Source organism: Python bivittatus, unplaced genomic scaffold (genome assembly GCF_059951505.1).
Source record: "Python bivittatus isolate LINGU-HERP-01145 unplaced genomic scaffold, Pbiv_v1 ctg000590_np1212, whole genome shotgun sequence".
Lineage (NCBI taxonomy): Eukaryota > Metazoa > Chordata > Lepidosauria > Squamata > Pythonidae > Python > Python bivittatus.
The window spans coordinates 24,559,343-24,586,878 of NW_028277086.1; the positions used below are offsets into that span (position 1 = coordinate 24,559,343).

At 37.3% G+C, this 27,536-nt stretch overlaps 1 protein-coding gene across 6 annotated transcripts in view; it reads left to right on the top strand.

Annotated features, from left to right (window-relative positions):
- The window catches only part of TRIQK (triple QxxK/R motif containing), a 61,990-nt gene that overhangs the window by 15,693 nt on the left and 18,761 nt on the right, over positions 1 to 27,536 (top strand). For 3 of the 6 annotated variants that reach the window (XM_088149136.1, XM_088149137.1, XM_088149139.1), the window contains exon 2: positions 12,001 to 12,080. In XM_088149136.1, coding sequence (XP_088005262.1) covers positions 12,020 to 12,080 — 61 coding nt within the window. In that variant the 5' untranslated portion in view covers positions 12,001 to 12,019. The other 3 variants (XM_088149134.1, XM_088149135.1, XM_088149138.1) reach the window with 2 other exon arrangements.

Consider the following 27,536-nt stretch of genomic DNA (forward strand, 5'->3'; position numbering starts at 1 on the left):
GGGACCAAAAGTAATGGGACAATTGGCTTCTCAGCTGTTCCATGGCCAGGTGTGTGATATCCCCTCAGTACCCCAATTACAATGTGCAGATAAAAGGCCCAGAGTTCATTTCAAGTGTGCTATTTGCATGTGGAATCTGTTGCTGTCAACTCTCAAGATGAGATCCAAAGAGCTGCCACTATCAGTGAAGCAAGCCATCATTATGCTGAAGAAACAAAACAAACCCATCAGAGAGATAGCAAGAACATTAGGCATGGCCAAAACAACTGTTTGGAACATTCTCAAAAAGAAGGAACACACCAGTGAGCTCAGCAACACCAAAAGACCCGGGAGAAACGGAAAACAACTGTGGTGGATGACCGAAGAATTCGTTCCCTGGTGAAGAAAACACCCTTCACAACAGTTGGCCAGATCAAGAACACTCTCCAGGAGGTAGGTGTATGTGTGTCAAAGTCAACAATCAAAAGAAAATTTCACCAGAGTGAATACAGAGGGTTCACCACAAGATGTAAACCATTGGTGAGCCTCAAAAACAGGAAGGCCAGATTAGAGTTTGCCAAACGACATCTAAAAGCCTTCACAGTTCTGGAACAACATCCTATGGACAGATGAGACCAAGATCAACTTGTACCAGAGTGATGGGAAGAGAAGAGTATGGAGAAGGAAAGGAACTGCTCATGATCCTAAGCATACCACCTCATCAGTGAAGCATGGTGGTGGTAGTGTCATGGCGTGGGCATGTATGGCTGCCAATGGAACTGGTTCTCTTGTATTTATTGATGATGTGACTGCTGACAAAAGCAGCAGGATGAATTCTGCAGTGTTTCGGGCAATATTATCTGCTCACATTCAGCCAAATGCTGCAGAACTCATTGGACGGCGCTTCACAGTACAGATGGACAATGACCCAAAGCATACTGCAAAAGCAACCAAAGAGTTTTTGAAGGGACAGAAGTGGAATGTTATGCAATGGCCAAGTCAATCACCTGACCTGAATCCCATTGAGCATGCATTTCACTTGCTGAAGACAAAACTGAAGGGAAAATGCCCCAAGAACAAGCAGGAACTGAAGACAGTTGCAGTAGAGGCCTGGCAGAGCAACACCAGGGATGAAACCCAGCGTCTGGTGATGTCTACGCGTTCCAGGCTTCAGGCTGTGATTGACTGCAATGGATTTGCAACCAAGTATTAAAAAGGGAAAGTTTGATGTATGATTATTATTCTGTCCCATTACTTTTGGTCCCTTAACAAGTGGGAGGCACATATGCAAACTGTTGTAATTCCTACACCGTTCACCTGAGTTGGATGTACAAACCCTCAAATTAAAGCTGACAGTCTGCAGTTAACACACATTGTGTTTGTTTCCTTCCAAATCCATTGTGGTGGTGTATAGAGCCAAAGATGTTAGAATTGTGTTGATGTCCCAATATTTCTGGACCTGACTGTATATTTAATTTTCTGTACTGTTTTAAGTGTTGAGTGTTTTTATTATTGTCAGCCACCCAGAGTCACTGGTCTGAGATGAGTGGCTATAAAAATGAATGAATGAATGAATGAATGAATGAATGAATGAATGAATTTCATTCAGAGTCAAAGATGGAATTTCCCTGGAATTATTAAGCTCACAAACTCAAGGTCACTCTGTCTTGGATGGGTTCTGATTCCCTTCCTGTTCAGACCCTGACAGCCTCAAGGCACTGAGTCAGCACTGCCACCACATTACCTATTCAGCCCAGTGATAAGATGTATAGCTGGGTATCATCAGCATATTAATGACACCAGACCCTGTGCCAGTGGATAATTGTCCCAGCAGCCTCATAGATATTAACAAGGAAATCCCTGAGGCACTCCAGAAAGTAGAGATTTCCAGGCAGATCTCTCCTCTCCTGCCAAAATAGAGTGGAACTGATCCTTCAGGAAGGAAGAGAACAATGCAAAGTAGTGCACCCACCCAACTCTATTTTTATTATTTTTATTAAGACTTTTTTCCATAGAATAAAAGACAAATTAAAAAAAGAAACAAAAAAGTGCAAGAAATGAAAAAGAAACTAAAGAAATACATAAATGATTTCCAACCTTCTTTTCAACAGATAATTACAATCTTATTGTCCATCCTCTCTCTTAGATGTTATACAAGTCCATTCAGTCCCTCATTTAATCTACATCTTTCTTAATCTTCAAATCCATAAATCGTCATATCATTTCTTTCTTCTTTCAGCAAAAGGTTTCCAGTCTTTCAAAAAAGTTTTTGTTGTATGCACTTACTCCACCCTCATCCCTTAGAGTGGGACCAGAAGAATACTATGGTCGATGGAAGGCTGCCAAAGGATCAAGGAAGACTCCCTTGATCCTTGTTGGACTCCCCTGATCCTAGTCCTGGTCATCTGCAAGTGCAATCAATGCAATTTCTATGTTGTATCCTAGCTTAAACCCTGACTGCCAACAGTCCAAATAATCCACTTCTTGGGCCCTTTATAGTTGTAGGGCTGACAAGAAAAGGAAGGTTGGAGACAGATCTATAGTTGTCTAAGATAGTTGGCTCAAGTGAAGGCTTCTTGAGCAGGGGGCATACCACAGCTTCCTTCAGAGGTGACAGAAATGCTCCCTTATTCATTCTTTCTGTGATATCAACAGAAACCTAGAAATTCCTTCCTTCCTTCCTTCCTTCCTTCCTTCCTTCCTTCCTTCCTTCCTTCCTTCCTTCCTTCCTTCCTTCCTTCCTTCCGTAATAGATGGTGGCTAAGGATGGATCAGAACCTGTCTCTCTGACGCCATTCCAACATCTTAATCACTATACTATATTGGCTCTTAAAATATATGAAATTGAACACTTAATTAAACACAGTATATAACACTTTTGCTGCTGGACCACTACTTAAAATCTTAGTTCATTTTATTAGCCACAAATTCTTAATTTTGTTTCTTTCTAATGAAGAATTACCTTTTAAAATTTCATTATCTTCATGATCAAAAACACTTATTAATATTTTATCATCTTCTGCAATTGAAGAACCAAAATGCATTAAACAAGATCCGGTTTAATTTCATGAATTTTTCTATGCCAGTAGATACTGCTATGTATACAGAATATCCCTTTGGATCTTATTATTCTTATTAATCATTTATATAGAATCATAAATGAATAAAAAACAGTGCCTGTGATTTATAGCTTGTATATTTGTATGCGTGTGCGTACGTGTGTGCATATATATATATATATATATATATATATATATACATATATATACACACACACACCCACACACACACCCACACGCATATAAGTGTGTGTATGTATAATGAATAATTCCTGAGATAGTGAGGATTAGGAAATAAACTTCCTTACAATGTATAATAATAGATACTTTATGATGAGTGAGTTCAAATATATTGCCTTAGAGAATGTATATAAATTATATAAGTTTTCTAAAGGTAACCAAGCTTCATGTTTCCATTTGTAATGCTTAAATAAACAAGTAAGTTTCTTTTATACATTTTTAAGGATCCTAATGTTAGACCATTTTGAGATGGAATTGATCATTCATACTTGATTGAATATAAAGATTTCACTGAAAATAGTGACACAAATACTAGCTCTCTTCAGAAGTTGTTGAAACCAGAACCCCTTGAATGTTTCGGTTAAGTTATGCCCCTACTGACGTCTCAAATGACGTTTCCAAGAGAAAGCGTACACATGTACAATAGCATGTGGAGAGGCTTCCACTTAACCCAGGATCTTGTTAATGCTGAGTCCTCTTTGCTTGTCTGTATATATGTAGGCCTTCCTTCTGCAGAGGGATTATCACACTGACTTTTGTCATTGTACTTGCCCTTTGGAATAGTATGCACCTCAGAAATTTGTGTGGCTCCCACCTTGCCTGCCTTCAAGCTTTCTTTAAAAAGGCTTTTCCCCCAGGTTTTGGGTTAAGGTAGATGGATGGGCCCTTTGGAACTGAAGGAGGATGGGAAAGGATGATTTTCTTCCCTTGGATGGTGGTTTTATAGATATCTTTGTTTTATGGATTTGTTGTATTTTTTACTTTTACTTTGAGATTTTGCCCAGAGCTGTCTGGAGTTGGAGGGCTTAGACTTTTAATAAATAATAAACAAACAAATAAATAAATGAAATAAAACAACTTGGTGATTCGTGAAGTTGCCAGATTTTGCTGAAATGGATAAATTGATTTCTTTGATTAGAGAAAAGATCATTTTTGATTGCTCATCTGCCTCTTCACCAATTCATCAGTTTATTCATTGATTACACTAATACATTGGCATATTACCTAAATCCTTAATATGGACTTTTTGAGCTAGTGTAGGAAGTATGAGATAAACAACTTAATAAAAGTGCCATCAGGGGAATATTTAAACATTTTTCATTTAAGGAGGGCATATAATAACTGCTGAGAATTGACTGAAGAAAAGTACCATATTTTTCCGACAATAAGATGCCCCCATGTACAAGACGACCCCCACTTTTCCAACCCAAAATTAAGAAATCAATATTTTAAAGATAGTGCAGAACACATTTTTATTTAGCAATTAGTTAACATTTACCTGATACACTCGGTGGGAGGAGGTCCAAACCGTCTCTCTGCAGCTCTATTTCCAGGCTCTTTTGCATAACTGATTACATTCAAGCACGAGTGAAACTGCAGATAGCTTGTCTCTGCAAACAGCCTTCCTCTAATTGGTTTGTTCAGCATCAGCTGACGTCAGTTACATCAGGCTCGTGATTGGAGGAAGTCTGTTTGGGAGACAAGCTATTTCACTTGTGATTGGAGGCTAGCAATAGGAGGAAGCCTCTCTGCAGAAACAAAGTATGGGCAGTTTTGCAACCGCACGATTCTCAGCTGACTTCCTTGAATAAGATGCCCTTCAATTTTTAGGGTAAAGATTTTAGAAAAAAGTATTGTCTTATAGTCGGAAAAATACGGTACATGTGTGTACATCATTCTGACTGCCTAGTACTGGATGAAAATTGGGTGGAGTCTGAGGGATAACTAAGGCCTGAAACAGGATCTAACACATTTTCCTTATAGCACAGAATTTATGTAAGATTTTCATATACTGTATATAATTTTTATTTATTATTAAAGATTTTCACAAAATGTGAAATACTATAGAGTGAGATTAAAGAAAAGAAAAAGAAAAAAAAAGGTATAAAAAGGGTGAAGAGATACAAATAGAAAAAAGAAGAAAAGATATATAAAGAAGCAACTTCCAATCTTCTTTACAGCAGTTACAAACTTATTCTTTCTTGTCCATCATTAAAATTACATTGTGTTCCCTTCTTCCCATATTCAACCCTTTTCAATCAGCAAATCCACAAATCACCAGTTTAATTTTTTTTTTTTTTTCATTTTCAGGAAAGTGTCCATAAGAGGTTTCCAGTCTTTAATAAAAGTACTTGTCGAACAAACAGGTCAATTTTGCCATTTCATAACTTATGTAAGTTTTTCCATTAAAAATAGAAAAAGTTATTGTGGTATTCCTCAGATAAGACCTCCAGTAAATGTTGATCAAAAATCTCTAGGGTTATTAAGGACAGTGTAGTAAACATTCAAAGCAGATGGCTTGTACATAAGCTTAAAAAATGCATTGCCAATTTCTACCAAGTTCTGTCACTACACAATGCCCAAATAAAGCTTCTTCTAAAAGTAGATTCAGAAATGGACTCCAGCCCATTTGCTTTATTCCATAGTGCTAGGATAAAGTTTATTTCAAATGTAAATTTACAGAAAGAACCCAACAAACTTCTATTGCTACACATGGAGCCTGGGTAATGGTTGCCAATTAAAAAATCAAAGATATTTCTAAATATATAATCATTGATGAGTACTTGGTGTGTTGGTTCAGGAGAAAATGGGGCTGTGATATGGGGAAATGAATATTACATTCAGTTTTGCTACTGCTGAATATTTAAAGTTGACAATAAAGTCCTTAGTCTTTAATTGTATTGCTTTAGCTTCACATGATACTTTGGATACAATACTCTATTGTATTTAATAACTGGTTATTAAGAGACAGAACTGATGCATTTATAAGTTATAAATTATACATGTAAATTCAACATGAACTCCTATTTTGGGGGGATCCAGCTTTTACCAATTTTTTTAAAAATCACTTTTTAAAATATTTGAATGAGGTTTTGGATGTAACCTCAAAGTTAAAAGGTTGTGTTCTCCTTCAAAAGTTACAGCTGTGAGAGGAAAATGTTATTAAAGAAGAGCAGGCTTTGTGTGTGTGTATGTGTGTGTGTGTGTATTATATATATCAGACCAGATTTCAGTGTTATTTCATATAAGCAATAAATGTATCTAGAGCTCAAGGTGAAGAGTTTTTTTTTTCTGTGTGGCATTCATTGATTTTACTTCCACTTTTGATTTAGTAAATAGAGATTGGTTATGGCATAAGCTGGCCGCAGCCAGTATTGATAGAAGTTTGTTATAGATGATGTGGAAAGTACATTATAAGTAACAATTGACTTTGTCTAAACACAAGCAGTATGTGTAACAGAACGGGTAAAGCAAAAATGTATTTAAGTTGTATTAAATAAACAATGTTTTGTATATTGGGAGGAAGAAAATAATCTAGATCAGAGATTTTGAAAAGTTATTAAGTAGATTAGGACTCCTGTGTGTGGTGCAGGTCATAATATTAATTAATATTCCTAGGTCTAAAAAATACTGTAAGTAGATTGTTTCATCATGAAGATTTGTCTTAATTTTCAGCACTATTTCAACATCTATGATATACTCTTTATCAGGGATTTCAATTTTGTCTCATTTGAATCAACCATTAAAGTTTTTAATTCCATTAGTTTCCCTTGCCCTTACCCATTTCCATACCTTTCTCCCTTTCTGCTGGAAGGGAGAATGAGAATGTGTGCAAAGGTAGTTGTGTTTTCCTGTGTGAAAGAATAGTTTATGTGGGCATGAGAAAATGATTAGCATATATAGATGGGGGTCAATTTTGTAAATGAAATATCTATTTTACTGGCAATAGATTTTTAATATACAGAGTATATAATTGTTAATATACAGAGTATACACAGGACATGTATACATACTTTAATATACATAGTACACACTACACAAATGTGACATGGCCATATTATTGTGGAAGGGGGAAATCTCCAGGGTTCCTTTCAGCTGGGGCTGGTTACCCTAATTTGACAAAGTGGGGAGACTGGCTTTGTACATTTTTTTATGATTACATTTTTTATTTATATTTATTAAAAATTTTACATGAAGTAAAAGACAAATCTAAAGAAAAAGAAAGAAAAAAGAAAAAAGTGCAAGAAAAGAAAAGAAAAAAGAAAAGAAACTAAAATTATGAAATATAATGACTTCCAACCTTCTCTTCCACAGATAATTACAATGTTATAATCCCTTATAAGGGTTTTTTATAAGGATCCCTTATAATAATGTGTGCTATTTGATCAACAGTCATGATATAAAAGGAAAATGTTTAAATATTTTGCTTTTTTTTTCTGATGAATAATTACTATGGACATTTCATTTATCTGCCATTAATGTCACTAGAACTATATGTCACCATCAGAATGTGAAAGAAAGAAATAGAAAAGCAATTAATAGTTCGATTTTGAAGATATTATTTGGCCAAGGTTTTAGGCCAGTTATTCATTGGGGAGAAATGTATATGAGATCTTAAAGAAAGATTTGCAGGCTTCCTTCAGGCCATCTTTTGCTGTTTCTGGATCTGAAGTAGAGATGTTAAGTATTGCAAGAAAAATAACTTTGTTTTATTGGCGTTACTGATATATATATATATTTATATATATATATATATATATATATAAAAGAAACAAAAACCAAACATGCTGGAGCTGAATATCAGTGGCTTGAACAATTAAGGGTTATAGATTAGGTATAAAGGTGCCAACATCTCTTAATAAATATTAACTAAATATCATTTAATTAAACTAAATATCATCAATTATTTCTAGTAGGTTATTATTGGGCTTTTTGGAATAGCACTTGTTCATGATTCTCAGAAAATGATATAATCTTAAATCAAATGTTAAGTTCAGGAAATATTACAAATTTCTGGTTGCTATGACGTTAACCTGAATTTACAAACTTGATTCTTTCTCAAATAAATGAGGCTCTCCCCTAACTTTTTCAATAGCTTTAGAGCTTAATTGGTAAGTGGAAAACACTTTTTCTTTTTATTTGTATACATTACTGTAGTGTCTTTCATTTGCATACTCATGGGTCCAAAATGAAGAAGGCTGAGAAAACAGGAATCTCCACTCTTCTTCTGAGGGAGAGCAACTTTTTCAACAAACAGAAGAACAGCTGAAAATGGTAGCTGCAGCCGATTTATTCCTGATTTACAAGAGAGTGTAACAGAGAAAGAAAGCTATGTGGAGTAGCATGCCCACTGTGAAAGCTCTTTTCCATGGTTATTAGCTTTCTGAATAACTGCACTTACGCATGTAAAAATCTTAGTATATGATATAAATCAGAGCTTTTTAAAGCTGTAGCAGATTTGATGTTTTGGATCAGAAAATGTTTTTCTGATGAACCAAAAACAGAAATAAAAATAAGCTTTTTTTTTTTTTTTGGTAGGAAGTGCTCTTAGCCAGTTGAGATCCTTCAAGCGAATTTGACCAAATCCTGACACTGGGTAACCAATCAGATATGGCAATGTGAACTTGTTTAGTTTTTAGAAGCTTGTTCACCTCTTATAGGGTGAATTAGCTTGTACTTTCAGGATCTTTACTCCAAACTGGCAACCTTTTCATCTCTCTTGGCACCATTTCTTGAAAACCTACAGAAACCTTTCATTAAAAATGTTCCTGCTCAAAAACTGACCCAACTTTTCTTTTCTTGGAAATGTACGTATTTATGTATATATTTATGGTGATGACAAGCAAGTGGTCCCCCTCACCACTTCAGTTAGAAATGTTAAGGTGGGGACAATGTGCCCTGGCTGACTGTTTCACTGTTAGAAAAGGGTTATGGATCTTCCACTCTGCTGCTTAGAAAACCGGGTAGGGGGGCGAGGAGGTGATTTGTGATGGCATTTTGAAGCAATGCTTCAATCCAAAGCAAAACCCTTATATATGAAACCATTTTTTTTCCACTTTAATTTGCCACAGTAAAGAAAACAATTTACTTCTGCTTTATTTGCCATCAGTAGGACTTTTTCATGATCGTACAGTTGAAAGAGGATGGAAGTCATTCCTTATTAAAAAAAAGAAAAAAAGGAAAAAAGAAGGAAGCTGGTTTAATTGTATAAAGAGGAGATCGTTTCCTTTGTAAAATATTTCACGAGCTGGTATGATGATTACAACAAAATTGTTCCTCAACAAGATGAATAAATAATGAACATTCTTTTTCTTATGAATCCATATTTTAGTTAACAGGCTTACAGCAACTTGCAGAATTTTTTTTTTTTTTAATCAGGAAAAGGTGATGAGCTATGGTCCCCTGGGAATTCAATTGTGAAAACAATCTCGGTTTTGTACATGCTAATATAGATCTGTTATTCCCTTTCCACATCTATTGCAAGACATTTTAAATTGTGGCTGATCTTTTATGCAAATAGCTGTCTTATTAGACATTGTGGCTGCATGTGCTAATGTCTCTGTGGGTTTCTTGGGAGTTTGCTATCTAACTATCAAAGCAGTTGAAATGAATGATGATTACTGAGCAGCAATGAAGAACAAAGAAAAGTCACAGCAGTTTTAGAGGTCTTGGTTGCCACAGAATCAGTGACAGCTTGAAGCACGCATACATTCAAGAACTTCATCTTACTAGACCAAACTTCTTTTTTAATAACAAAATTAAAATTATGTTCCGTTAGATATTTTACTGGGAGTTCAAAAATTATTTTTTTCACTGCTGATGTTTTGTTGCAAAATATTAAATTGAATAGGCAATTTAAAAAAGGTCAGCTCCTTCTGGTGAAGGAAATAAACTATAACCTGAGTGTAATACCTGTTCATCTAATTGTCTTTGTTTTTGTTCCTCCCCCCTCCCCCCATATCTCAAATTGAAGATAGGACAAAGAGGGAAAAATAAAAAGAGTGTGTGTGGTGATGTTGTTTATTATAGTTTTATTGTTCTTATTTTGTTATATCATTTTTAAAAATCTTATCAGCAGGGGCAGTTGTAACTATCACAGTGTTCCTTAATAGGTTTTACGAATAGTTTGTGAATGATGCTCACAATTCTGAGAAAAGAGGGTAAACCTATTAATATCTGTAGTGTATCTTTGAAGAGTTAAAAGATAATTAGAGCTTTCATGGAGGCCATAGGATAGTCATTTTGAAGGACTGATTCTTTAGAATAATGCTGAAATTCTTGCTGATACAGGCATTCATCTGATATATGGTTTATGGTTCATCTGATATATGGTTTATGGGCTGTGAACGGCAATGTCTATTAGAGATCCAGTTGGTTCCTCCTTGAGTGGTTTGCTAGTGCTCACTGCTGAGTTGTTTAGATCTTCACAAGACTTCTGACAAGGGTTTCCTCCCACCACTAAGAAGAGTTGGAAACTTAAAATAAGCCATGGGCTCTTATAAACTTGCTTTTCTTCTTAATGAGGGTGAAAGTTGCTGGCAGGTGACATATGAAACCTTAAACAAGCTAGCACTTGCTGTTGACAAGTTGCTTGGGGCATTGAGAAAGAGAAGACTGAGCTGGACCTTTCAGGGATGTTAGGAAGAAGCCATTAACTATTGGAAAATGCAAGTACAGTTAGGATGAGTTTCATTTTGTCAAGATGTGTGACATATGTGAAAGAGTCCATAGATTAGCTTGTATCATCACATTTTCAGCATCTACAAATTCTGTGGGGTTCTGAGATGTATATATAATTGTTTATTTGTAATGATGCAAGGTAGGCATAATCAGGTCACTATAGAAACATCTGCTTTTACACATCTCACTGATGATTTCATATAAAATAAAAACGAATGCATGAGAAATTAGTGGGAAGAATCTCATTGAGCAGAATTTGGTGCTACAAGTTACATTGTACTGTATATATAAAATATGTGACAGGGAAACTGGTAGCAAGGCAATTTAATAGAAAGTACTGTGATATAGAAAATCTGTGTCTGTCTGTCTGTCTGTCTGTCTGTCTATCTATCTATCTATCTATCTATCTATCTATCTATCTATCTATCTATCTATCTAATCAATCAAACTCATATTCCTCCTTTCAAATGAACAATTCTCCCCAAATGAACAAAACTGCAATTTAACCAATTGAAAATAAAAATACAATAAATATTATTTAACAACAAGGGAGGAAAGAGTCTGGCAAGCAACTTCTGTGATATTTGCCACCGATCATCCTCTCCCAAGAGGGCATCTTAAGATAATGGTACAGTAGACAATGTGAAATGGCATACTGTACAGCATTAAACATAGTAGTTTTGGATGCAAAGGGACTTTAGTATGAGCAGATACCATTACCTATCTTCTGTTCTACATTGTTCCTGAAGTTTTTCCAACCATCTTCTAGAGAAAGCTGCAATAGAGAAGAAAATGGAAAAGTCCCATGCATAAAGCAGAAATCTGTTAATTAATCTTTGGGTGCAATCTAGATATAGGTTTGCCTCACATTCAATTTACAATTTAAAGATCTTTTTGAGATTATAATGTGATTGACAATATAATTCTATAAATAATTAGTGAGAGTATAATTTATGGACTAATCCTACACAGGATAAAGTTCATTGAATTTAGTGGTATTTACATCCAAGTAAAGAGTATGAAGACTTGTTGATCAGAATCAAAACAAGAAAGTAATTTTAAGTGGTAGTAATCATACATCTATAACCATAACCAGATTCTGCCCTATTTATGATCTTTGCCCTGTACTTATGTAATTATTGATTGATTTAGTTGTATTAATGTATCAGGCCTTCTGTTGCAAACATAGCACTCAGGTTACCTCCAAATGCATTTAAAATGGCCATGGACTTTCTTAAGCATTTTTTATCTTTCATTACAGAGTTCATGAATACAGAGAAATGGGTAAAAAGGATGCTTCTTCTGCAAAAACGCCTGTTGATCAGTACAGAAAACAAATAGGTAAAAGTTTCTTAGATTTTTTTCTTCATCCCATCTCATCTTTTGTATTAGTAAGTTTTACATTAGTACAGTTTCTTAATGAAAACACAGTGAATACTAAAACAAACTTTTTAAAAATATTCATAGAAAAGCAGAATTGCTTTTATGTTTCTACATTGTTGCCTATACCCAGAGTCTTTAGATTAGGGTGGGTTACAAAAATAGTAAATAAATAAAAATAACTGAATGAATATAGGCCATAGAATCTAATCCAAATATATATTTAAATTAAATGTTAAATATAATTATTATAATAATCCATTTCAATGTGCATTATCAGGAAATCCAGATACTATTTGCTCAAGATCATTTAATGGTCCTTTGGGGTAAAATACAGCTGATTGGATGTAACATATTAATTAAACTAATCCCTGATGAGGACAGTGACAGAATAGGCATGTGATTGTTTCACTGTGCAGCCAGCCTTCCAAATTTTAGTATGAATTGACATTCTTGTGTCGCTGCGAAGACTGTGACAGCTGGTATGATTGATCAGGACAATAATATGATGCAACTCATAGGCATCCATAATAAACCATGATGGAATTCAAAATGGTAACATACATGTCATGACATCATTGTTCCAAGATGCAAGATTGCAAGTTGTGTCATTTCCCCTTTGTCTCTCCATCATTCAAGGCAAGAAAAATAAAAATACCAAAAAATTAAAAATGAATTTCTACTAATCCATTGGAGAACCAAAATATCATAAATCAGAGTATATTTATGACTCTTTTTCTTGTCTTCTCTGTATGGGCTACAAAACCATTTATAAAATGTTAGGGGAAAAGAAAAACACTGCATTTTCTTTTGTTCTCACATTACCCATTCAGGAGCTTCAGCAAGTGTAGGTTTCACTTCATAGAGTTATACCTGGCTGATGTGTGGCTTTTCTTTGGTTGCTGTGAATAATAGATACAAGAGAAAGTGCTCCCCAGTTTACTCCTAGATGTACTTTTCAATTGAAAAATACAAATAATATGTAGGAAACATGTTTCAAGTCACTGTGGAGTTTTCTCTTGTCCATTTTTATGTCAGATTTCCATGGAAACTCTGTGGTGTGAATTTTCAAAAAGTCCTAATGACTTTTGCACTAACATGAATTTGTACTTCCCCAAAGCTGAATTTTCCCATTTGCATGTTGGGGCAATGGCTAGCCTATCCCACCTTGAATTTACTACTGATTGCTCCTTATCCTATTTGCCTACAAAGGCTACAAAGAACCTCAGTGAAACTGACAATTTTTTTGCTGCCTCTGAAATGAATGATGAAGTTTTGAAATTGAAAATAGATTTGAACTCCTTAACCGTTTCTCTTTTGACATGAAAATACTCATTTGGGTTATGCATATCTGGTTCAGAAGTTCCCTTTACTACTGTTACACACTAGACCATGTCTAATTTGGAGGGAAGCAGTTTCAGCAGCCCACCCAAGAGTTTGTACATATATCTTGGCAAAAGTAAAATGTCTTGTTCTAGCTTAAAGACTGATACGTTTGTTATCCATTAAGCTTTCATCAATCAGAACTATATTCTGTGCATATGGTGAAGTGGACTGAGAGCAATGAAAATTCAGGCAATAAAAGATTTGCTCTCCTCTTTTGGAAACAGATATTCACATCTACTGTACGTTTCATGAATTGACATTACCCTGAATAATGAGATGTTGGGATACTTATCTACACTAGTAGAAAAGGAAATCTGCATCGAGGACGAAGAATTACTGATTCATTCTGATCTTAGGCCAGAATATTTTGTTTATACCCACTGCGTACCCTGGAGAAGTAGATTGCCTCTCTCCCTGATCCCTTGAATACTGGAACAGCATGGTCCTAGGACATGAAGTACCTGATGGCAATACTAGATGCTAAGTGCCTAGGACGCTACTCTTTCAAGGCAATGGGGAGAGTTGGAGAAATGCCCACTAGCCAATTACAATATGTACAGAAGAAGACTGTTCTGGGTGACTGGTAATTGGATTGCAATTTTGCAAAGCATCATAAGCTGTCAATGTTCTCCTTCTAAGGCACATCATTGTATATTTTACTGATGAAATTATCAGTAAAAATCTTGGATGAATCTTTCAACTCACTATAGGCTGCTAAACTCAGTGTCATGGCTTTGAGGAAAGATGTATATTTGTTTATGTATCATCATTCTTACATCTGAACTCAGCAACAGATACAGAATGAATATACTTACAGTAATTGCCTCTGTGGGCAGGTATGGATTCTGATCACTACTACAGCTGTGCAAATCCTTTGAAAGAAGGGCTGTGCACTGCACAAGGAGATGTGTACATAAAACTCCTTTCTTAAGAACATTAAAGCAGCTGCATCTTTTTCCACACTTGCACAGTTCCTTCTTAATCTGCTCCTGTTTGTCTCTACATTCAGTTAATGAAGCAGTTCTGCCAACTTGAATATGGCTGCTTTAATGTTTCAAAGAGATGTGCTTGTATGCACCTCTGCACAAAATCCTTTGAAAGGATTTGCTTAGCCCTAATCCTTACCAAAAACAGGGATTGACTATCAAGCCCATATAATAAACATGGACAGTTTTCTAGAAACGAGAAAATAATTGTCATATAATGCTGATAAGAGAATAAAAATATAACAACCCGAAAAAGGCTTACATGATAGCATAATAATGCTGTGTGTGATGCATATGTCTGGAAAACTTCCCTTGTAGTGGAGTTTTACAACAGAGGACTTTACAACACTACTCAATAACTTTTAATAACTGAACTATTTGATAAACTCTTACTCAGGCTGGAAAGCTGTAATTCATCATTGAGCTACATCACAGGAATGTCCAATTTTGCCATTAACCAATATTGTGATTTAATTACTAGGGAAATGTGATACTTTTGTTAAGGAAGACTGAACAAAATATTCAGAACACATAGAGTAAATATTAATGGAATAATCTACAAAAATTCTTAAGTATATCAGTCATCTTCATAATAATTTAAAGGTACTGCATATAAAATACATGTGCTGGAGTGCAGCAAATACATATTTTTAAAAATGTCTTTTATTGCCATTAAAACTGATAATTAAAAGTTCCCAATGCTCCTTTGTTCTTTTCCTTGCAAAACTAAGTGATATGAAAATTCTGTTACAGATGTAGATGATGGCTAGTCGTACAAACTGATTTTTCTGTATCAAAAGATAAATCAGGTAATTCATATTTTGAGAAACCTCTTCTGTTTTTCACATTCTTCTATTAATTTCATACATACAGTTAGGAGTCATTGCTTCCCATCACACAAGAGTACACTACAAGAATGTTGGGATGTATAGGAAAAACTGGTTAGGATCCCTAGTGTACTTACACACCTGTGATTGCATCATAAATTGATTTCTTTTCTTCTTCTACCACATAGAATTCTATTCTGCAAAGTCTCCCACCCTTCACCTCTGTTTTTTCTTAGCTAAAAGTAGTATTGGAGAAAAAGATAAAAATTTCCAGGAAATGCCAAAATGCCATGATTAGGTCTACATATCTGGACAATGATATACACTTCTGGATGACTAATTCTAATGGGAAGTTTTCTGCAGATAAAACATTAAGATGCCATCAAATGCTAATTAGAAGGAAGCATGGATTCCAAATGTATAATAGCCGAAGGAATTTTGCAGAATTCTCAGCAAGTTCGTTGCTAGATGACCCACTGCGACATTAGTTCTGGTCACAAGATGAATGGATCAGAATGATTATTCAGAGTGGTGGTTATCCCTAAATCCTGGCTTGACATCCTCTCTTTTCAGATGACATGGGATTGGTAGTATTCTTATGTAGTGTTTGATAAATGTATGTTGTAAGATGACCTTCCTCAACATATGTGTTGCTGGAACTCTCATCCTTCCCAAAATGCATAGCTGTGCTAGTTACGTTGGCTGGGAATAATAAGAATTACATGACATCTGGAGGGCACCTGTTAGAGGAACCTGCTGTAAATCATGTTAGCGGTCCCTTAAGCCTGAATGTGTGGGATTGTAAGTATCTGTCAATCAGTCTATTAATTGTTGGTTTAACAGTCAACCTAGAGTGTGAAAGCTACACATAGGAAGCCAAAACCCACTCATTATCTACTTAGAATTGATTTGCAGACAGTCAAAGTTGTCTTTTAACTCTTTATTTAAAGTCAAGAGACTCTATGAACTCTTCTTTATTACAGCTGTTCCAGTTAAATAGGTATGTCATTTACTGGGCTGGTAGTTAAGTTTTATGATATTCTGCCGACATCCTTAAAATGATGACTGCCAATAGTTGAACAGTGTTACCAAACCTGGACTGGATTTCCAGTTTAAAACAATGAAAATGTCATCTTTATTGCCACCAAGAATATTTATACTGTATGTAAAGAACAAAGGTGTTGTTAACATCTCTTATTTGAACTCCATCTTTTGAAAGTTAATCTTTGTTTTCTGATTTTGATAAAAATACTTAGTGCTGCAATCCTTTCTATAAATACATCAAACCCAGTTGGGCTTATTTCCAAGTGTATAGAATTGCAAGCAAGTATTTAAGACATAAGACAACAAAGGGAGGAGATTGCAATAATGATGAATGGGATATGGTCAACTTTTTCAAATACGCACCAACAACATCATGTGAATTATAAGTAGGTAGTAGCCACACATGCCAGGTAATGGAGGTCTTAGCATTCTTCTTCTGCAGGTAGAGTGCAATTTAAGAGCATGACCTTGTATCTGCAGGATTACAGTATTTTCAGTATATAGGGTATAACTGATATGGAGTAATAAGAATCCTTTTTCTCCCTGGCTTCGTATGCAGCGGTGTATGCAAACAGAACATAGGGAGGCTTTTTTTTTTTTTTGTCTGTGCTCAGTCATTGCTGACCCTGCAGTGACTGCTTGGACGAGTCCTTGCAGTTTTCAAGGCAATTGTTTTTCGGAAGTGGTTTGCCAGAGCCCCCTTCCTAGAGCAGAGCCCAGCTGGCGAGCGCAGGAGGCGGGGTTTCCGTTGCTTCGCGCCCTTTTCGGGTGAGCGCGGTTTCGCGCTTACCAGCAACTGCTCCCAACTCCTTTTTGCAAGGCGCCGCCAGCATTTTTCCTCCCACCGGAGTGAGAGTACCCATTTATCTACTCACGTGAGTTTTCGACCTGTTGGGTTGACAGGAACTGGGGAGGAAACAGGAGCTCACCCTGTTTAGCCCGAAGGCTGGACTCGAACCGCTGAAGCGTCGACCATTTCTGGCCGGCAACTTCCAGCGTCATTAAGCCACTGGTTAATCTGAGAAATCTGAAAAAGTGGGAGCTTAGGGTGTTTTTTTCATCCTTCATATACCTCTTTCTGTACTCAGTGATCAAAAGTCAGGGAAAAGAAACAGGATATGTTTTTATGAAACATTCACTACAGGTGAAACAAGAGTCACAGTATTTGTGATACACATATTATTCTAGTGTATTTTAAGGAGAATGGATGCTATATTCATCATGACCAATGGTGCAGTTCGAAAGAATTCAGAACAGAAAGATGAATTTAATACTTTTCTTTTGTTGAATGAAGTAAGAAATTCATGCCAAGTGACTATAGTAATGATTAAATTTTGCCAAGCATCCCTTGAACTCCCAACATCTATCAAACTATCAAAATGATACAGGCTATATAAGCAGAAATGGGCTCGTTTCCAAGCAGCACTTTGTAACAATACTGTACTTTTAACCTGTCAGCTGCCTCAGTGTCACTGCTGTATCTTCAGTACAATTGTGAACAATAATATATAGTTTGAGTTACAAAACAAAAACATATCAAGCACCTCTTGCTCATTTGCCAATACACTGATTGATGAAATTGCTCTAACGTCACAGAATAAGGACAAATATTCCAACCAATAAGACATCATGAAAAAAAATCCAAAATCTATTCTGAAACAATTACTATAGTGTCTCAAAGTGGATTCTACAGGACCCGTTGTCAAGAAAGGGCTATCCTGTTGAATGCTGGAAATCAGAACATACTTGAAGAAATATCTGGAGGTTGAGTCATGGCAACTGGACTTCTTTTCTTTCGGTTTGATACGTTTCGCTGCTTGTCCAAGCAGTGAAATGTATCAAACCAAAAGAAAAGTCCAATTGCCATGACTCAACCTCCAGATAATTCCACCTGGATGACAGAATCTTCATCAACTTGAAGAAATAGTAAAGAAATTCCTACTGAGCCAGGTCCTTGATGCATCTAACTCATTACTTTCAACACTGATTGGCAGAAATCTCCAGGGTTCCAGAAGAGCTTTTCTAGTACTTTTTGGTTATATCAGGAATTAAACTTGGAACCTTCTCATGCAAAACATACACTTTACTGTACTTTGCATGTGGAGTTCATAGATTAGAGAGGATAATGTTTTCTGCATGAGGATATGAAAGAGAGGGGAGGGGTAGAAAGCAAGGAATGGAGGATGGAGTGGGAGAGGACTGTCCGTGTCCCACAAAAGGTTATATACAAGAACAATAGTGGATTGTTGTGAGGAAGTAATAATAAGGAGGTGATAGGTTTAGCTTCATCTTATGGTTAAACGTTTTATTTGTTTCCAATGCACAAATAGCTGTCATATAATAAGAATATAAATAGACATGTGAGAAACCTAGGAATAATTCCATTCTCACCTGTGCAATTACAAGAATTTTCTCTTGTCTTCAGATAAGGAGATTTGGCATTTGCACATGTAAATTCCATTTTTCTCCCCCTATTTTGACATACCATATGCACAGACTCCGTTCATTTGCTTGAAAATGGTTGCATAATTTTCTCTCCATTACTCTTCATTTATAAAGTTTTGTTCCATGCCATGCCATGATCTGTATGTTCAGTTTCAGAAAGTGATATCACACACACACACACGTACATGTACACATACACAATCCTCTTTCACCCCTATGGGTGGTATGTGTCTTCGTCAATCTCGGGTCCTCGGCCAGACGCCTGGAAGTTTGAGGGTTCTGCGCAGTATCTTAGCTGTTCATAGCACTGCACTCTTCTGGACAGAGAGCGCTGATGTTGTTCCTGGGATCTGTTGGAGCCACTGTCTCAGCTTAGGAGTCACAGCCCCGAGTGCTCCTACCACCACTGGGACCACTTTGACCTTTACTTTCCACATCCTCCCTAGTTCCTCCTTCAGGCCCTGGTACTTCTCCAGCTTCTCATACTCCTTTTTCCTGATGTTGCTGTCACTTGGCACCACTACATCTGTCACCACTGCTGTCTTCTGGTCCTTGTCTACTACCACGATGTCTGGCTGATTGGCCAGTACCTGCCTGTCCGTCTGGATGTGGAAGTCCCACAGGATCTTAGCCCTGTTATTCTCCATGACCTTCTGTGGAATCTCTGATCTGGACTTGGGAAGGTCTAGCCCATACGCTGTGCAGATGTTCCTGTACACAATGCCAGCTACTTGGTTGTGCTATTCAGTGCATGCTGTTTCTGCCTGCATCTTATACCCTGCCACTATGTGTTGGGCTGCCTCTGAGGCCTCTCTGCACAGTCTGCATCTTGGGTCCTGTCTAGTGTGGTAGAACCCTGCTTCTATGAATCTGGTGCTTAGTGCCTGTTCTTGTGCTGCTATGATTAGTGCCTCAGTGCTATCTTTTAGTCCAGCCCTTTCCAGCCACTGATAGGATTTCCCACTGTCAGCCACCTCAGCTATTTGTCAGCGGTACATCCCATGCAGGGGCTTGTCTTGCCATGGCACTTCCTCTGCTTGAACTTCCTTCCACATCTGCTGCTGCCTCAGGCATTCCCTCAGCAGCTCATCTTTGGGTGCCATCTTACTGATGTACTCCTGGATACTCTGGGTTTTGTCCAGGATAGTGGCTTTGACACTCACCAGACCCTGCCCTCTTTCCAGCTGGTGTAGAGTCTCTGGGCATTGGACTTGGGGTGGAAATCTCTACATTGTGAGGAGCTTCCAGGTCTTCACATCGGCAGCCTCCATCTCCTCCTTTGGCCAGTTCACTATACTGGCAGGGTATCTGATGACTGGCAGGGCATACGTGTTGATGGCATGGATCTTGTTCTTCCCATTGGTCTGGCTCTTTAGGATCTGTCTTATCTTTTGGTGGTACTTGGATGTTACTATCTTCCTTGCTTCCTCAACGTGGTTCTCATGTGACTGTGGGATACCAAGGTACTTGCAGCTGATCTGAATGTCTACTATTTGGCCTGCTGGTAGTTCCACCCCATCAGTCTTAAATACCTTCCCTCTCTTTACTACCATCCAGCCACACTTCTCCAGTTCAAATGACATCCCAATTTCTCACTGTAGATCCATGTTAGGTGGATCAGCAAGTTTACATCTTGTTCACTCTTAGCATACAACTTGATGTCATTAATGTAGAGGAAGTGGCTGATGGTAGTTCCACTCTTGGTAGTTTCTTAGTTTCATGGTAGTTTCCTACATGTGGCTCCCCAGTCCAGCCCATCAGTGCAGTGCAAATAAGAATGCCAGCCAATGGGGAAGGCTGGAAGCAGTTTCGCCCAATCAGAAAGCCTTCAGAAAGCTGCACAGTTTTCAGAAAGGCTTCAGAAAGACAGCACAGCTTTCCAAAGGCTGTGCTATTTTCAGAAAGCTGCGCTGTCTTTCCAAAGGCTTTCTGAAGACAGTGCAGCTTTCCAAAGGGTCAGAGAAGCTGAGTCCAAAAAGGAGCAAAGGCAGTGAGGCACTTCTGCTTCATCTGTGGTGGCTGGGCACAAAAGGTGAAAGGTTGGTGTGAGAGAGAAAGCAGCTGGGCAAATGAATGCTTACTGGCACGTACTGGTGCAGGCTGGGGCAGCTGAGTCTTCCAGGGGTGGCTGCGGCTTTACACTGTGCTGTGGCTCAGGGGCTTCTTACAGCACCAGAGCTGTGGGGCACCAAGAAGCCCCTGAGCTACAGCATGGCAAGTGGCTCCAGAGCTGCACAGTTCTGGGGCTGCTTGTGGCCCCGCAAGGCAGGTTGCAGGGTGGTCAAAAAGGGGGAGATGGGGGGCAAGATAGGTGGGGAGAGTTGAAGCACCTTTGTGTTTGTAAGTGCCCAAGTGCCCAATTTTGATCACATAACTGTGGAAGTGCTGCGTTGGCCATAATTTTGGGGACCAGTCATAAGTCCATTTTTTCATCGCTGTCATAACTTTGAATGGTCACTGAATGAATGGTCATAAGTTGAGGACTACCTGTATACACACCCCCACACACATATACACAAACATGCATAGACACACACCCACAGACACAGATGATAAATTGGTTTTCAAGCTTGGGAAGTTTTGCAATTGTTTTCAACATGATTGGCAAATAAGAATTATGAGTCTTCTTTATTTAATAATGTGCTGTGAGGGAGATATTTTTACAATATATTATTATATTGACCTTATAATTATATTTAATTCTTTTCCATCTATGGAAATCCTGTGTATGAGGGATGAATGTAAAGTAATGCCTCCAATATTATAAGTCATCAATAGATGGCAGTACTGACATGCTAGAAGCTCTGACATGTTCCTCAGCATCTGTTCTTTCACTTCAGTTGATGGGAAGTTCCTGTGAGAAAAAGTTGTGTTGCTGTTGTTTGTGAAATGGAAGTCTCATCAGTGTGGTTTAAGCAACCTGCTGTGATTGAATTTTTGATCGCTGAAGGAGTTATGCCAACTGAAATTCACTGCCAAATGCAAATTGTTTATGGTATCAATTGTGTTGTTGTAAGTTCTGTATATCACTGGGCCAAAAGAAGATGGTGAATTGGAAAGAGCTTATTTGTGTGATCAAGGACAAAGTGGATGACCTGTGATAGCAACTGATGAGTTTCATGTGAAAAAGATTGAACTGATTAAGGGCGATTGATGGATCATTCAAAGGGAAATTGCTGTCAAGCTTGGCATTTCACAGAAATGTGTGGGTTACATTACTGATGTTTTTTAATGTTGGAAGTTTTGTGCAAGATGGCAAAGGTGAAAGCTTCAAGAGTTGAAATTTGCCAGCAGTTGTCATGCTATGAGAATGAAGGTGAGGAATGTCTTCACATCATCATGACAGCTGATGAAACATGGGCTTATCATTGTGACCCAGAAATAAAGTTGTCAGTCCATGGAATATCTCACAATGTTTCACTTGGGGGAGGGGGAGAATTCTAAATCCAATAACAGATCCTAGTTTAAGTCATAATAATCAAAACAAACCATATTCCCAATTTTAAACATCAGACCGCATTCTTCCAGCTGGTTTGTTTGTCTGCATGGATCTGTAGAAGCAAGTAAATTCCCATTATGACTTTATAAATCAGAATTCCAGGCTCAGTATTATGTATGAACACAGCTAGAGAGCTGATTTTGCCCAGGGGCTAGACTTCTGTAATTTTGGTCATGTTTTGTGCTTTCTTTTGCTGGGGAATGTGAATCTCTGTGTTGAGGGAGATGGTTTCTTAAGAAAGTCCTCTAGAGTCGCACTTGCAAGTTCCTGGATAAGAAATCCTGGATGACAGGTTATATCTCAGGGTTCAAACTGTTTTTTCATAACTTGATTTGACACTGTCTTTTGTCAGAATCCTGGCAGTTGCTCTGATGCGACTGTGATAATCTTCCTTCTTGGGTGGATTGTTTGGATATGTTCTACTGGATCTAACAGCTTTATGAATAAAATCTGTTTTGGTTTGTTTCTGTTTTTTGTGTTTTTGTACTTCCCGGTACCATGTACCATACGGTAGCATCCATATACTAAAATAAGTAATATAAGTTATATATTTAGGCTTCAACACCAAAACACATATATATTCACACAGTGGAAGGAGTAGAAATCAGATGGAAAAAGGCAGAATAGAGAGTTCAACCCAGCGGAGAAAACAAGCCTACCCAACAAATTGTTTGAGTTAATTAGTATTTCACTAAAAAAGCCACAAAGGTGGTTCTTGTGTGTTAATTTCTACTTCTGTGTCCCACTGAACTAAATCAGAGCTTTTGCTAGGGATTTTTGAAACCACAGCAAGCAAATCCATTAATTTTGTTTTATTATGCTTATCTTTTCAAATGAATGTGAATTTTGTCTCCTTGAATCTTTATTTTTCTTTTTTCACATTCTGAACATATTCAGTGCACTATTGCCAGCTTCCTGTCTATCTGTTGGCAGAACTAAAATCTGAAAGCAGATATTTGCCCTATTAATAAATGATGGTTCAAGAAATACAACTTGATTTTTAGAAGAAAAAAATATAGATGATGCTCACTAGTTTTAGATAAGGTGGGATTTTCATCTGCCACTGATTTTTTTTCCTCAAATTTGCAAAGTAGGTTTGCTGTAATGACAAAAATTAATTTGCTCAGTTTTTCAGCAACAAAGCTCATGAGAAATGCCTTTATTATGTTAGTCAGTTAAACAGCAGTGAAACTAAGCACCTTATAACTACTACAATTTTGAGAGTATAGTTCCTATAAAAGCAAAGACTAACCTCTATAAGGTCAAGATCAAGCAAAATCAATGTTCTTCTCTATTCTGGGTTGGTCAGACCACACCTAGAACACTGCATCCAGTTCTGAATACCACATTTTAAGAAACAACTGGAGCAGATGGAGAGGACTAAGATGATAAAGGGCCTGGAAGGAAAAACTTAGGATGAATGGTTGGAGGTATTGGGTCCATTTGGCTTGGAGAAAAAAAGACATAATAATAGTATTGAAAGGCAGTCATGTGGAAGATAGGGCAGACTTGTTCAGAGGTGTTGCAGAAGACTGGCCAAGAAACATATGCTCTATGTTTCAAGGAAGTACATTTTAGTTGGACATTGGAAGAATTTCTTAATAAGAGCTGTTCAGCAATGGAAGAGATGGCCTTGGAAAGTGGGGTACTCTTCTTTGCTGATGGTGTTGTGGCAGGATGTCAGGAATCTTTAGATATTAGAGTAAGAGGTTAACATATTCTACATTTATACCTGTACCAAAGAAAGTCAGAAGTTACTTTTCTTTTTCTATGCTTTTTCTTTTCTGATGTTTCTTTTCTTTTCTTTTTGACTTTTTTGTATTTTAATCTTTCTGAAATTTAATAAAATTTATGAAAAAGAAGAAGTAGTACTTTTGGAGGTTAAAGACCAAGAATACTTTTATAATGGATATTGTAAGATCTCTCTGAAACTATCAAACTTGTTGAAGCCAATTGAATCAGCCCAGTATAAAGTTGGAAGCCTGCCGAAAAGGAAGTTAATAAACACTGGAATAATTTAGAGTTACAAATGGACAAGCCAAAATATCCCCCAGAAGAAAACACTTGTTAGAATTGTCAGACTCAGTAGTTGGAGATTGCTCCTCCACTTCATTCCATCACATGCTTTTGCTTGTGCCATCTGTGCTCTGCAGTATATCAAACCAAAAGAATTTGCAGGTAGATATTTCCCAGTAGCTTTCTGACAATTCTTTTGTTGAAACTCTCTTCCCCTACAGAAGTCTAAGCCCCAATAACTAAACATAAGGGCTTTGGAGTGGCATTTAACACCTAGGTAAACAGATGTGGAGTAATATTTAATTTTTATTCTGCATTCTGCACACATGGACATTTTCATGGCTGTCACTTTTCCATGATGTGAGATATGTTAAAATTTGCAAAGGTAGCATTCCATCCATCATTTTCAACACTTGCTTATTTTGTGTGTGTGTGTGTTTTTTAACTTGTCCAGTACAAATCATTCCCACAGCCCAAAGCTGTGATCCCTTTCTTGACTGATATTTTAGTTAATATTTCCCCATACAGTTGGAGCACATTGTTCTGCATTGTTCAGCTCATCTTCCATCTGCTTATAAGTATCTACAGCCTCTATTCTTCTATGTAAACTGATATTGGTGTCATTTATTTTGTGGTTGAACTGTTAAGACCTGTCAAGTGGCATTTATTTTGAAGGAAAGTAGTTTAGAATTACAAGTTCCCTGAAGATGATACAGTGCAGAAATTATGAGTGATTTAGAGATTGAGGCGATAGTTTGCAGTGTGGGGGAAAAAAAATAAGCACAATGCCAAACAATGCCAACGAAGAAGAAAAAAATGGAGGACAGCTGTGGAAGCCAGCGTAGCTGTAGAAAAAAATGTACTGAGGATGTGAAGGCAAGAAACTGATGTCTTCAAGCAGAAGCAGATATTTACCCTATTTATAAATGATGGTTCAAGAAATGCGACTTGATTTTTAGAAGAAGAAAATATGGATGATGCTCACTAGTTGTAGATAAGGTAGGATTTTCATCTGCCACTGATTTTTTTTCTAAAATTTGCAAATTAGGTTTGCTGTAATGACAAAAATTAATTTGTTCAGTTTTTCAGCAACAAAGCTCATGAGAAATGCTTCCATTTGGATTTTTGTATTGAGATGGATATTAGGTTTTGCCTAAATGGCCCCATCTAACTCTGCAATTCTACTTTTCTGTGATTATTCATCACAAGTAAATTTAGCAAGAGATAATATGGATGCAAGAGTAAATTTATTCCATGTCAGTTCTGTTAAACTTCTCATTTGGGAAAATGCTCCTTGTTGATGGATTTCATTAGGATGACAGTTGTGAACAATATATAGATAAAAATGTCTCCACTATAAAAATATATCCTGCCTTGTTTTATAAAATGGAAGTTAATCCAAAATGATACGATTCCTTGAATTTGGAATTTACTTTCTTTCTGTCAGTAAAGAATTACCGCTTACAGGTTCTCCCAGCATTAACCTATTCTAGTTTCTGATGTATATATCTTTTTTAAAAATTATGCCCCTCCCATATCTGCCTTCATATATATTTTTACAATACTTCTCAGATTCTTTGGTTCTGGGCAAATTCTTTCACAAGACCAACTCTTTGGGAGGTCTCAGTTACTTTTCTGCCCTTGCACTGAGGGCCACCTGAAGCATAACCACGTGGAGAATACTTTGGATAATTAGGTCTCAGAAACAATTTTCTGTATTATCAATATGCTCCAGTTGCATGCCATCTGCACTCAACACCTTCTACTTGTTTCTGTGTCCAATTAGAAATGGACCAAAATATTTGTTGAATACTCTGAATACAGGGGAAAATTACATGTCATAGGATCCTTCATGCAGACAGCTGATTTATTTGAGCTGGCGATAAAGACCTTTGATCGTAGAATTGGAAACGGGGATGTCTGCGGAGGTATCAAGTCAAGATGGCAGCCATGACTGTGCAATCAAAGCCTGTCAGCCTGATCAGGTAGACCAGACAGGAAACACAACCAGATAAGCTAATTCTACTTTACTGTAAAGCTACATTAATAGAATCTTGCAAGTCTGAAAGTACAGTTCTCCCACTGTCTCCTTTGCAGCCTGAGAAACTAGGAGGGTCCCTTCTAAGCCTCTTGCCCCACCCACTATCCAGCTGCAGGCTATGCTATCTCTTATCTGACTGTTCTCTAGGCAGCATCGCTTTGCCCCGTGTCCCAAGATCTTTCCCACATACCATTACAAAACCCCACCCCTTTTTTACATGCATTGCATGTAAACAGAAAGATACAAGCCTGATATTTAAAGCTGCTTGGATGTGGAAAATAATGGGAAACCTCACACTGGCAATATGCACAATGATGAGTTCATGAGCCTTTTGGACCAAAAGACTTCTTTTCCCTATTACTCTTCTTTAGCATACAATGTAGAAACAGGACGTAAGCATGCGTACAAGTGTGATTGCTTTGCAGAATCTCCACACTACCAGCACATGTACCTGGCCCTCAGGAAAAGACTTAGAAGAGTGAGCCATCAAAGTTTACTTTGATTTGCATGTACTTTGCATCAATTTGGGTTCCTGCATTTGCATTCCCCAACATGGTGCCCTTCAGATATGCAAGGATAACAGCCCCTGGAATACCCAGTACCAGAATTTGGAAGGTACCAGACTGGGGAAACCTGCTTCAGTGTGTAGGAAAGGATTGCTTTATGGATTTAAAATTGTAGCTTAACTTATGCAAGCAGATCTCTAAGCTGAAACTGCAGGGGGAAGGGAACTAATTGAAGGTATAGATATTGCTATACTCAAGAAGGCTTTTATTCAGGGCAAAGAAACCCTTGGTGATAGCATAAAAGAAACTTATTCACTTTAATGCATCCTTCTTGTTGGCTTAAAGCTGAAATACAGTTGCTTGAAAATTAATTTACCTCTCATGAATGACTGGCTGGATTATCTTTGTGGCATAAAATGTAATGATATGTCAGCCCTGAGCTCAGAATGCCTTGTGTCTGCTATAAAAAAAAGTTGTTCCTGAGCACTTAATGTTGTGTTAAATGATGATGTGTCCTTTGCAAATGTATTATTAGTGTCAAGCTGTTCCATCTCTCAAGATTGAGAAATGGCCAATGATTTGAGCTACCATTAAACCTGAATAAAAAAAGAAAAGGGCTGTGTGCTGGGGAAGGAGGTTCATGCACACTTCAAGTACTTATACTCTG